Source organism: Molossus molossus, unplaced genomic scaffold (genome assembly GCF_014108415.1).
Source record: "Molossus molossus isolate mMolMol1 unplaced genomic scaffold, mMolMol1.p scaffold_m16_p_6, whole genome shotgun sequence".
In the NCBI taxonomy this organism is placed as follows: domain Eukaryota; kingdom Metazoa; phylum Chordata; class Mammalia; order Chiroptera; family Molossidae; genus Molossus; species Molossus molossus.
This window is the reverse complement of record NW_023425399.1, coordinates 93,742,689-93,756,774: the sequence shown is the minus strand read 5'-3', so window position 1 is coordinate 93,756,774 and position 14,086 is coordinate 93,742,689. Positions and strand designations below refer to the sequence as shown.

General features: G+C 35.6%; 1 protein-coding gene across 1 annotated transcript in view; it reads left to right on the top strand.

Moving 5' to 3' along the window:
* RIT2 (Ras like without CAAX 2) overlaps positions 1 to 14,086 on the top strand; it is a 316,712-nt gene that overhangs the window by 79,855 nt on the left and 222,771 nt on the right. Inside the window, exon 2 of the mRNA XM_036245390.1 lies at positions 4,896 to 4,952. Within this exon, the coding sequence (XP_036101283.1) occupies positions 4,896 to 4,952 (57 nt within the window). The remainder of the gene's footprint in view (positions 1 to 4,895; positions 4,953 to 14,086) is intronic.

Here is a 14,086-nt window from a genome sequence, read left to right as displayed (position 1 = left end):
AAATGTACACTGGCAATGATTTTGACTGCAAGTGACCCTGAATACAATAAATCTATCCTTATGGCATTTATATGTACTTTGTAGAACATTTCAAAACTATTTCAAATACACACATACAAAAAGACTCTTCGGTTATTGAAGACCGCAGGGCAAACCCTGAAAAATGTTCTCAATCTGCTCACTTAGCAGATTTTCTAAAGTGTATGAAAAAGTTATCCTAGCCTCAGTGTGAGATTGCTCCTGTTAGAAATTTTCCAAGATGATTCTTGTTATCTCTTTCAGAATAGTAATCCCACAGCCAGGCCAAGTTCTAGAATAATATTTGTAAAATTTATTTCTAATATCTTGTCCTGTTTTCTTATATCTTTTCTAAATATATTGAGTAGAAATTGGTCATGCTTACTAGGTGGGTTTTGTCAACTTGATCCATTGAACTGGTTCACACTCAAGTTTTAGAAAGTTCTATGCCTCATCAAAGGAATCCCTTCTTTTAAAAAGCATATACATAGCGATAAATGAATATCTAAAAAGAATATTAGGATTTCCTGAGAGGCAGAGTTGATGTTGGAGTTTGCAGATGTCCTTGTGTGAACATAGATGTCCTCTTTTTAAACAAAAGGCCCATTTCTGATATATGTGGTTATTTCCTAAGACAAGTGTTTTTATTTGGGATCTTTTGATCCCTACTTATCTGTAAATATTGTATACATATGTGTATGTGAATGTACCTTTTGGAAAGGAGACATAGACCTTCACTTTCTTTAGATTCTTAAAAACCAATGTATTAAGATACATTATTAAGTCAATGCAGTTGAAATATATGAAGAGAGTAGAGAAACTGTGATTGATTTTCTCACAGAAAGGCTCTTTGGCAAAGAAAATAGGATCCTGAAGTTTTGAAGATATAAGCCTATATACATCATAAAATGAATAAAATTTAGACTCTAGTTCAATTGATAGTATTTAGCAGAATTTTTACCTTCAACATAGAACTTGATAGGTATTTAGGAGGTTTTTCAAAAATTGCTTGTTTTATATATTATCTCTGCAAAAAGAAATGCTTCTGAGATGTCCTATCAGGCATCTACTTTTTAAAACACAGAAGAAACTTTCACAAGTCAATCTTTCTAAACTTATCTTTGAAGTTCTGGAACAAAGCGCAGCTGGCTCTCTCTTCTTTGATTTTGTCTCAGTGGTAGTTCAGAAGACTTGAGAATTGAAGGGCTTTTTCAATTATACAATAACAGCAGGTTTCCATTAAGGCACAAAGTCCATCATCTAAATATATGCTGGGTGTTCTTATATATAAGTGTAACAAGTAAATCTTTGACTGATTCATTTATTTCAGATACTGGTTCTGTGATTCTGAAGTCTAATATAAAATATATCTATCAGTCCTTAAAATGCTTATATATTTTTCCTTAAGTTTGTTCCAAAGTTTTCCAACCTTCCAAATGATTTCCCAAACTTATGATAATTAAGTTAGCCCCAAATTATACACAATGTTTTCTAACAATTCTTTGTAGCCTCCATGACTTACACCTACCTGGTAGATCAAGAGTTTCAATGTGTTGCTTGAACAGTGTGACATTTGTGCAGAGACATGGGTCATTATTAGCATTGTTAAAGAAAACCACAACTGGACAGTAATTGAAACATTAAAAATAGATTTTACTCAGGCACTATTGCAATAGGGAAAAGAGACTTCAGTTTAGAACTGGCCTCAATTCCAAATGCAGCAGGGACAAGTGGAAAAAGATAGCCCAGGAGCAGGGCGTGGGTCAGTGGTTGGAAAATTAGTAAGTGGAAACAACAGGAGTAAGGGGGACTTCTGCTTAATCATACTTTATAGGATACTTCCAGAAGGTAGGCCAGATAATTAGAGGTCCCTGGGGGATGTTGGGAAGTGATATCACGAGTGATCAGATATCCAGTGTGGGAAATTTACTCTAAACTGACTCAGAAGGATTCTTGCTAAAACTGGGTGAAGCAGAGATGAACACAGAAACCAAAAGTCAAGACCTAGTTCAGAGAAAATTTACAGGAACCTGACTCAAGTTTGGTCAAGAAAACTCTTTGTTAGTATACTATCCAGATGAAAGGGAAGCCCAGCCAGTGTGGCTCAGTGGTTGAATGTTGACCCATGCACCAAGAGGTCGCCAGTTCGATTCCTGATCAGGGTACATGCCCAGGTTGTGGGTCAAATTCTCAGTGGGGGCATTGCAGGAAGTGGCCAATTGATGTTCTCTTTCATCGATGTTTCCATCTCTCTCTCCCTTCCTCTCTCTCTAAAATCAATAAAGAAAAAAATAGTGAAAGGGAAGGCAAAGGCCATTCTAAGCCATATCATAAATGCATGTTCACAGAGGAAATGATTTCAGTAAGTCTGAGAACAGAGTAGCTAGCTGTTTGGGTAGCGGTATACATCAAGACTGAAAAGGTACGAGGGGCATATGCTAGCATGCCGTGTTAATGACTGTGGTCTTTATTCTAATAGTTGCTGACATATAAATGACATAAATTTTGTTTAAAGTGATGATTCTGGAACCATCACAAAAGTTCTAATGGAGCAGAAAGAAAATAACTACAGAAAATATAGTTTTGTGTCTATTCCAATAGAGATATTCAAGAGAAATCTAAGATTCTGAATGAGAATAATATCAGAAAGAAACCAAGACATATTTGAAATATATTTTCGAGACAAAAATAAAAATACCTGGTGACCAGATTGAGGATATGAGAGGGAAAGTGTCTAAAGATATCGTTAAGATTTTAGCCTAAGCCCGGCCAGTGTGGCTCAGTGGATTGAGCATTGTCTCATGGACTGAGAGGTTCCGTTTCCATTCCCTGTCAGGACACATGCCCAGGTTGCGGGCTCCATCCCAGTAGGGGGTGTGCAGGAAGCAGATGATTGATCAGTGTTTCTCTCTCACATTGATATTTCTCTCTCTCTCTCTAAAACAATATAAATCAATAAAAACAAATTTAAAAATATTTTAGCCTAAATAATTGGATATTGTAAAATGTATGATGAGGCTGTTGATCACATTCATGAATGGGTGCATATCTCTTTGCTTTGAGCAGGGTAGAATGGCAATATCTTCATTTTACTTTTGAATTTCCTGAGTCTGAGCTATCTTTGAAACTTAGTTGATTGACTAGCCAAGCCAACTGTTCATTATGAGACCAGACATCTGACTTCCATGACAGTAAACCAGCGAGGGACAAAGAGATCGAGGAGACTGCATTTTAAAACTCGTGAAAAATCATTTTCCAAATTCTCCTTTATAGCCACTTAAAAAAGATGTTGCTTTTGCTTTGTTTACCTGAAATATTCTAACTCCTAAGATTATCTGTAAGGTATATTGATTTGCATTTCAAAAACTTGCCCTAAACTATCAAATTGAATAATACTTTCATCTGGAGACTTCCTTTGTCAGTGCAAAAACAGGAGGTAAACATTGTTAAAGTGTAAACAGAAATTCTGTTTCACTGGGTCAAATTCCATTCTTTTGAATTTCTCAGCAGTGTTAGACTAGTGCCTTGTACAGGTTTGTTAAATTTAACTGTGCTCCCTGCTCTGAACATAATGTTAAAGGGAACCAGAGCCAAACAGTAAAGTGGTAAAAATAGATTTTATTCAGGAACTACTGTAATGGGGCGGGGGGAGAACTCATTGTAAAACTGGACTCAATTTTAAGTACAAGAAAAAGTGGAGATTTATAGGGAAGGAGTGGGGGTGGACATTGTTGGATAGAAAATTATGAAGAGGAAACATCAACAGTAGGGGAGGATGAAAGGGCTCAAATTCTGGCTGAAGACAGGCCGTGATGATCAGACATCAAGAATTACCCCAATACATGTGATTAATTGCTTTTAAAGGAGTTGGGGATGAGGACTTTGATCTGATATTGAGGGTGATCAACTATCAAGAGTTGGAGAGTCTCACTAAACTGACTTAGCAGGATTCTTGTTACGAATATAGTCATAGCAAGGACAGGTGCCAAGGTCAATGCCTCGTTGAGAAGACTCAGAGGAGCCTGACTCAAGTTTGGTCAAGGAGAGAGTCTCTCTCTCTCTCTCTCTCTCTCTCTCTCTCTCTCTCACACACACACACACACACACACACACACACAAACACACACACACACACCCTTAGTAAAGAAAGAGAACTATCATATAGTGATTTTTTTCCCAAGTTTGTTCCTTTACTTCAGAATGCCCTTATCTCCTAGTAATGGAAATTTACATGAGGAAACTTTACAATAGAAACATTGAAAATACATTATAAATGTGTATATTTAAGAAAAATGTGGAGAATTTAGAGGAGATACCAGAAAAGTAATGAAAATTAATAAAAGGTTCTAAGTAACATGGAACAGGCAAAATAAAATTGACATAAATACTTTCAACTATGAAAAGCTAAAAATAAGAATTCACATACTACTCTACAACTAATGCAGACTTTAGAGATTATCTTTCTATTTTAAAGATGAGGAAGTTAAGTCCCAGATAATGTATAGAAACTTTAGCAAAAAGATCTTCCTAAACAATACCAACTGTTTAAACAGAACAAGCCGAGAAGACTCTGTCTAGTTTACATCCCCATTACATCAAAAGCCTTCTTATTTTCACTTGAAGGTGATTTTTGTTGAAATACACTTAAAATTTGGACATATTTATTCCAGAGAATTATATGGCTTTATTTTTCACTCTAGATACATTTTTTCCTATAAAACTTTCTCTTATTATCATCATTGTGTGTTTAATATTATGCAATTAGTCACTCACAGAAATAGAACCTATTAAAAGACTGATGGATTACATTGGTGACTATCTTAATGATGAACTGGTGAATTTTTATTAAATTAATTTTTTTTTTTTTTTTTTTTTAGCAATGACCATGCAATTTATTAGTCATCAGTTCCCTGATTACCATGACCCCACTATTGGTGAGTAAAAGCCTGTTTTCTACTTTAGCTCAAATAAAAGCACTCTAAATAAGTGGCTTGCAAATATTGATGTCTATGGAGAATAAGAAATATGTTTTATGCTGTGATTCAGTATGCATACACATTAATATATAATATGTAAGCTACCGCAATAATAGCTTCAAGAAACAATATTCGTCCTTCGTTCTTGCCACGCACTTTCATATTTTCCATTCTATTCTCTTTCTTCCTGATTGATGATGGTTGGAATACAGTAAGTTGATTTTGATTTCAGAATCCACTAATGGATATTTGCTGCATTTGAAACACTGTGCTCTGAATAATATACCTGATATGATTGTGCATTTTTATTTGGTCATTTTTTTTTCATTTTATCAGTGTCTGGATCTTGTATTGCACAAGTAGTTAACCATGTTAATGGTGCATTTGGAAAAGACTCTAGATGTAATTTTGTTTACTATCCTCATTTTGCAGATGAGGAAACTGGAATCCAAAGAGTCAAAATATTGTTAGAGTAAAAAAATCCAGCCATGTTTCAGTCTTCTGTTCAATTTTCTTTTATCACATCAAGTGCAGGAATATTGCAATTGGGAACACATATTCTTCCTCAGTCAAAGCAGAAAAGATGTCTTAAAACTACTTCACTACTCATTCAAAGAGCTACTTTAAAGAATAAGTTGAAAATTTCCAAAGAGTCTGTCATAGCATTTTTTTGCCCAGAAACACATTGACATTGAACACGCATGGAATATTATTTCATTTCATAAAAACCATATAGCTTCTAGAACTCTCATGGTTGCCTGCTTGTTTAGACTGGGAGTTCCTTTAACTGCACCTCACCCTTACCCTTTTTATTCCCTCATTCTGAATATCTTCCACCCTCACTTACAATGGGCGTGATCCCAAGCTAGCAATTTTAATTCAAGGTCCTACTGTGTATATAAAATGTTATTCTATAAATAATTATCTTGCATCTCTTTGTGTAAATCCTCCAGGATATTTGCTAAAATACTACTGCTGAAATAAATAAAATGTACTCATTTTTAAATGTCCCACAACATAGCAAGACCTTTTCATCCATTGAACTGAATTAGTAAGATTTAAGTGCAGGCAATTAGTATGCTGTTAATCAGAAAACACTTCCTCAAGGATCTGAGTTTTGTTTTTGAAGCAAAAATAATCACTTTGTAAAGTTTTAGAAGTGATTAGCTACAGTCCATGTTTGATAATCCTCCTAACACCATTTTCTTAATATCTTGATTCTGGATTGTTGATAACTTTACCTAACCTATAATGAGTTACAGATGAGAACTCTCTGGGCGAAAGCTCTGAATCTTCTATTTTGTTGGAAAACTCGACCATATAATATATCATTTATGAAATCACAAATCCCTCTGTTCATTATTTTCCATCATTGTTTAGGTTAATATGCCCTGGGTTTCAGAAATCTACATTTTGCTCACTAGACTTTCATGTATAATGGCTTGAATAGGGCAATATGTGAATAAATCATAAATGGCTCCTTCAAGTGGAATAAAGAAGAAGAATGTAATGATGACTCCTTTAGATATCTATGAAGCACAGCCATCATTTGAGATTCCATACTGACAGAGAGCTGAAATAATACCTTTACACGGCTATAAATAAAATAGCTTTAGAAGAAGAAGTTTGAAAATGGAGGCACAGAGCACTTGATTACTTTCAATTCGATTTTCCCATCATTTCATTTCTTGGCATCTCTAATGGGAATATTGGTTAACAATTTTCCATTGGTATCCTGCTCCAGAAAGGTAAGAGTCCCAAATAACTTTTCTCCTATTCAAGCTATATAACTATAATTCAGTCTGCCTGACTTAATGGCCCCTCAAGAGGAAATTCATATTAGTATATTTTGAAAATCATACAAATTATAGAAGAATACACCTATCAAAGATATTTATTTCACAATTTATATAATAAATGACTGTTTTTCAATCCCTCTTTAGATGTGTTTGTCATTTTACTGACTGAAGTTTTTGAATAGTTTTTTCTTTGAAATCTGAAAGATTTGTACGGTTTTATTTAGTTTTCCTATATTCAGCTTAGAATTATTTTTCTTTCAAATCTACAACAATTCTGAAAACTTAGGTTTCTTTTAGCCTTGACAAGAAATAAGCATATTGTCTGCTACCAATGTTCTTCCCAAAGAAATAATTACTCTCCTTATGTATGGGCAACATTTTCAAAGTTAGTAACTAATGGGTCTAGCTTCTGCAAAACCACAGAAAATACCTATGACAGGGTATTGAAAGGTGTTGAATCTATCCTTCCATGTGAGGAAACCTCACTCAAAAATTAGGTTTCTTATAAAGGTACCAAATACAAAGAAATTCAAGTTTTAATTTAATATTTAAAATAGACTATCTCTAAGTATTAAGTATTGCGTTAAGTACATTTAGTTTTTTCTATAGTAAAATAATTATGGAAATAGTAAGAAAAAAATATTTTGACCAAAGTTCTTGACATCCAACATTTCATACGATAAACACACACAGCAAATCATTAGAGGTAAACATTGTATGAAATTCAATCAGCAAAAAATATTTAAATGCCTCATATTTACAAAGGAATCTTCTAGAAGTAAAAGATTAAAATAGTACAGTTCAAACCTTAGAGAGCTTCTTATTTCTGGAAGAGGAATGAAGACACATACACAAATATTTATATCTTTGAAGTCAGTTATTACTATAAGAAAGAAGCAAAGTGCTAAGGGGTTTTGAAAGAATGGATAGGCAGTTCAGTGACCCTCTCTTAAATTGTACTTACTGTGATTTAGGATCACAGCCTCCTATATGTTTTAAAAGCCAAGAAACTCCTATCTTCCATTCTAGAATTAAAGATCTTTTGAGAAAACTTTCCAGGGAAGTCTGGACTTCTTAAAGACATTTGAGAAAATGACCTAGGGCAATTTGTTCTGATATATTTTTTTATACTATTTTGTTTGTTTGTTTAATCCTCACCAGAGGATATTTTTGCATTTATCTTCAGATAGAGTGGGAGGGAGAAAGAGAGAGGGAGAGAGAGAGAAACATTGACATGGAGGGACACATCGAGTGGTTGCCACCCACACGACCCCAACTAGGCCGGGGACAAACTGCAACTGAGGTACATGCCCTTAGCGTTAACTGAACCTGGGACTCTCCAGTCCTTGGGCCAATGCTCTAACCACTGAGCCAAACCGGCCAGGGCTATATATTTTTAATCTTATTGTAACTTGCTTGAAATAAAAAAATCTTATTGTGTATAAAAAATTTTAATTTAATATGAATTAGATTTCAAGTTGTTGATTTTTTTCCTGCAATAGAAGATGGTGTCCCTTTCCCCAAAACCAACTGTATATTTGTATATTGTGGACTGTATATTTAACTCAAATTATTGTTTATTGATATCTTCATATGTTGAGCATTGTTTCTGTTCCTGCTCTCATGGAAAACCAGTTTACTTCACTTGGCAAATTAATACAGATGAAACAAGATACAATCTCAAATAGCTTGCTCTGAGTAAGACATTTAATACTTGATGAAAAATTCCGAATCATGAAGGATTTGCATTCCTTCTCAGTTACAGAGCATTATAACTTTGATTATATCATGTATGTAATTGGTGGTTATCTCTCACTGTCCTCAGACTATTGTTTTGGTCCCCCTTCTCTGCAAGCCTATAAAACTATATCACCTCTTATGTGCTAGGTCCCATGCTAAACATCAGCTATGAAGAGATAAAAACACAATCTGTGACTTTAGAGCATTTTCAATTGGTGGGAAAAATTAATAAGTATGCAAGACCATGTGATGAGTTCTTAAAAAAAAAAAAAAAAACAATGCTGAAGAGGACAATGTAGGTACATCTCACATGACCTGAAGAGACATGAAGTACGTGTAGAACAGGTGCTCTCTGCACTGAGTTTCAAAGGATACATAGGAGCTGGGCAGGGGAAGAGGCAGGAAAAATAGATATTCTCAGAAGAAAAAAAAAAAAAAAAACACCCAAGGAAGACAATGTGGAACTAAGATGGGGAATTTGGGGAACCAGAAGTCCTAAAGATGAAATAAGTGACATAATGTGCAGATTGGCAAGAGGGAGGTCAAGATTTTTTAGGGATCCAGTCTTTAAAGACTGTGTAGGACCAGCTAAGGGTTTAGAGCTACAGTCCTGTACTTGTCTTTGAGACAAAAGTAAATATTACTGGCAGCTTACTTAACTTTCACATTTAGATTTCTTCAAGGCAGACAACAGTGAACATGCCCCAGCTTTAATTAATAACTGATTATTCTTTGTAGACTTGACTTTCTTCAGGATTCTTTATCATGATAAAGCCCTTCATTTACCATACCAGAAATCCAACAGAAATCATTGATACCTATTTCAATTTCTATGTTAATTCACTTACCAAGCTGTTGTTTCTACCTTCTAAAAATATCTTGCAACTGTCCCCATCTCTCCAGAACCTCTGCTGCCTTCTTATTCTAAGCTTACCGCCATTTCCAATTTGGACTAGTTCTTCCAACAGATTTTTAACAGAATCCAGAAATGTCTTTATGAACACAAATTTGGGCTGCTGAACAGTTCCCAATGTTATCAATTATTTTTGGGATGAAGAATAAAATTCCAAGAATAGAGCAAAATTCTCATGGTGTTGCTTCCACACCAGCTACCCACCACCCATTCTGGGGCTTCAACTACCTCCATCGTCCTTGAGATTCACAAACTCACCAAACCCCTTTCTTCCTTAGGATATGTTTGCACATATTTTACCTCTGAAGGCTCTTTACTTCTCCACCCTCCATTTTGCCTGGTTAACTTGTACTTTGATCGAATTTCAGCTTAAATGTTTCTTCCTCAAGCAAGTTACCTTTGAGAGTATTATGCGAAGGGAAATAAGTCAGACAGAGAAAGACAAATGACATATGATTTCACTAATGTGTGGAATCTTAACAAAATAAATGAACAAAATAGAAACAGACTACAGACTGAGGGTAGGGGGACTGGGTGAAAAAGGTGAAGGTATAGGCAGTAAAATTGGTAGTTACAGACATAGCTTACAGCAGAGGGAGTAAATCAATAAGATCGTGATAATGACGTATGGGGCCAAGTGGGTACTTGAAGCATTGGGGGGCTACTTTGTAAAGTATATAATTTTCCAACCACTTTGCTATGCATCTGAAACTCATGCAGAATAGTAATAATCATGTAAATTGTAATTAAAAAATAAAAAGAAAGAAAGCCCCCTTTGATTACCCAAAATAAAATAAGTCCTTCTTTCATGCATTCTGTCAAAACCTTGAATATTTCTTTAATATAATTTATCTCTATGTAGTTAAATAATAGTTTAGTTAATTATCTGTTAAATTAAAGAGTCATGAGAATAGCAAGCTATTCTCAGTAGTGTTTCTATTATTCAGTAGTGTTTCCCCAGACCTCACCAGAAAGCCAGGCATACAGTGGTACTGAATAAATATTTGTTGAATAAAAAAATGGATGAACAAATATATTTCTAGCAAAACATTTATCATTTTTTGATTTTTCTAAAGTTAATGTTAGAGTTCTAGAGGGCAACTAAACCAATCAAAGGTGTGCTAGTTAGTGTTCTTTAGTAGAACATTTCTATGTGTGTTAATTATTTCTGAAATAGTTACCAGAAGAAATTTTTCTTGAAATATTAAAAGCACTGTACATGTATTATTTATCATTTATTTATTCTGCTTTCTCTTTTTCATTCTCCTCTTCTGCTTTTTTCTCCTCTCAATTCAAGATTAATCCATAAACACATATTTGTTGGGCAGCACAATGATCTAGGCATTGTACAAGGCATAGGAATCAACGGCACATGAAATTAGGCAGAAATGTGTTTCTTATTGATCTTCCCTGCCTAATTTTATGTCATCATTTTAAAGAGCTAATCCTATCTCTTTATCTGGAGTCCAATTGTCCCCGTTTCTCATTGCACTAGGCAGTCTTGGGGTCATTACATAAGCACAGCACACAACTTGATTTGAGTAAACTGGCCTTAAGGACCTATTCAGTAGTTTCTTTGCGTTGCTCTTCTTGCAGAAAGAAAACAGCTGTAATAAACAATTCAGGAATCAGTTATCACTTTATTAATTTACCTGGCCATACATTTATTTAGCACTCATAGTGCCCAGAAATTCATATGACCAACAAGTTTCCAGCTGTACCTACAGATCCTGTTTTCAAGGGACACATGCTCTTGTCATCGACGCAGTGGTGAATGCTTCTCCTCGTTTCATGCTTCAGACCTCCAACTTCACTTAACGGCTATGAATGCTGCATAATGCACTCATCTGCAAGATTTATATTCTTCCTGAGAAATTGGTAAGAACTGTAACAAGCTCTACAGGAAAAAAATATAATGTCATATAGAGAGTTAAGTCTTCTTAAATGATTTGGGAAGCTTGAAAAACAAGGACCTCACTTAAGTGGCAAAGTGCATTAACAGTAGGGACAGTTCATCTGTGAAGCACGCCACGTCCAATGACTGGTATTGTACCAAATGCATGAGCATGAAAAATATTGATGTGATTACACCAGTGTAGGACTAATGCACCACACTGAGTACACATCCTTTAGTATTTCTGTTGCAATGCAAAATTCCTAAGCTAAGGATTTTAGAAACAGTGTGCTTTAATCACTCTGAATTGGCCTGCTCATGGTCTAAAATGTTTACTAATAGAGTCACTTCTTTGTGTCAGAAAAACCAAAAAGTAATCCTGTTAAAATGTAAATTCTCAGGGGAGAGGTAAAGCTCAGAGCCATTAGGAGTCACTTAAACATTAACATAGATTAAAGTATTCATTTATTCTAGTGAGCAAACCAAAAGCCATGGTCTACAGAGCATCACTGAAGGGACAGCCTGAGACTTAGAGAAGGGAAGGTATCACTACCAAGTAGAATAAGTGCTACAGTATAATTCTTGAAGGAAATCAGTGTTTATAAATTGAAATTGAAATACTGCATTTCTTAGTGACTCTGGAATGATGAACATGCTAGAATACAAAGAAAATTTGTGTGAATCATGTAGATCAGAAATTTAATTTTGCCTTCATGCTGGCCCCTGATTTTTCTCCCAGACTCATCCCATAAAACCCTTGAGTTTGCTGTGTTCCAGCCATACTAGTCTTTCTTCAGTTCTTTAAATATAGCAAACAAGATCTCCCTTGCCTTTTAGTGCTTGCCAGCGTGCCATTGTCTACCTCGAATCTCTACCTTTTCTTTGCTTTTCACTGAACAAGTTCCTGTTTATCCATTAAGTCCCCACTTGCATACCATGTCCCCAGAGAGGTATTATTTTACCTCCTTACCTAAATTAACTGCTCAACTTATAAACACACATAAGAGTGTGCTTGTATAACATACAGACTTATTTTCAACATTAACACATAGCTTGTAAACGTAATGACACTTATTAAATTCTACATGAAAAAATATGTCCTCTTTTGCTGTGTCTCCCCATGTGGGGTGTAGGCTCCATGAGGATAGGAATCAGGTCTTTCTTATTTGCTATTTCACACAGACCTAGCACAATGCCTGGTTTACAAGGGTTATTAAGAATGCTAGTTGAATAAAAAAAAAAATGTATGAATGACTTTGGTGTCCTCCTTTTCCTTCTTACCTAAATTATATTTTATGATCACATGATATCAGATTCCTCAGCCCTCTCTTGTTTGATATAGCAAAATCCAAACCTTTGCTGAAACTTCATTGGGGCAGCTGGTCTCACTTTAAATATATCACCATGGATCTCAAATGGCTTTGAATGATGCCTGGCAAACACAGTTAGGTTGTGTCCTGCTCACTCTTTCATTCCTCTAAAATCAACAACTTCTCCCATCTTCATACTCTCCACAATGAGCTTGATCATTTACACAGAAACATTGGAGCAATTAGAAGATACATTTCTAAAGACTCTTATCCAGAAGATATCACTTGGAATACAGGGTGCAACACTTTCCTGGTTTTCCTCTCAAAGAGCTTCTATGCCTCTTGGCCTGGTTCATCCTCTTCCAGGTGTTGAAACACCTGAGGCTTGTGCTGGGTCCTCTTATTGTCTCTATCCACATCCCCTTCCTTGGTGATTCTCTTCCTTCAGTCTCCTGGCCCTGGGTGACATGTATATACTAAACTCCAAAATGTATATCTCTACTTTATTTTTCTCTCCTGATCTCCAAACTTGCAATATATAATTTATATAATTCCCTACTCTACTTCTCCATTTGAGTGTCTAATAGGTATCCTAAATTACCCTGTCCAAAACTTTCTGGTCCTTTAAAAAATAATTCCATCTTATAGCCTTTCTCATCTCTAGCAATCCTATCTATTTACTTCTGCTAAAATGTTTCAATCTTTATTTTCTCTCTTTTTCCACACCACGTGCTCTTAGAAAATCCTGTCGGCTTCACTTTCAAACTATATCCAAAACCCACTTCTTTCCCACTATTTCTACTGCTACCACCTTGAAATGAGCCAGCAGAATATTCAGGCTGCACTACTGTGCCAGCTCCCAAGAGGTCCCATTGCTCTGCTCTGGCATCCCTCTGCAGTCTATTTTCACCACAGCAGGCAGAGTGCTCTCTTAAAAAATAATCTAGATGCTGCCACTGTCTGAATCCCTCTAGTAGTTCCCTCAACGTAAAACTGAACATATTGACAAAGGGCTACCATGCCCTCAGGAATGACATCTCTTATTCCTTAGCACGCCCCCTCACTCATTTGATTTTAACCACTCCATGCTCCTTGCTGTTTCTGGAACATGCAGATAACTTCTCATCTGGGCCTCTTTGCACTTGATTTTCCCCTGGAACACTCTTCTCCCAGATACTCACAGAACTAACCTCATTACCGTCTCCAAGTCTTTCCTTTGGATTCCAATGCTTTTGCTCAACCAGACTTACACTGACCACTACCAGAACTCCTGGTTACATTCACTCTCATCTATCTATTTTTCTCATAGCATATATTACCATCTTACTTACTATGTAGTTACATCTGTCTCCCTTAGCGACAATATAAACTCTGTTTGGGTCACTGAAGTCTTCCAAGTATCCAGATCAGTGCCTGGTTCATAGCAATTGATCAAT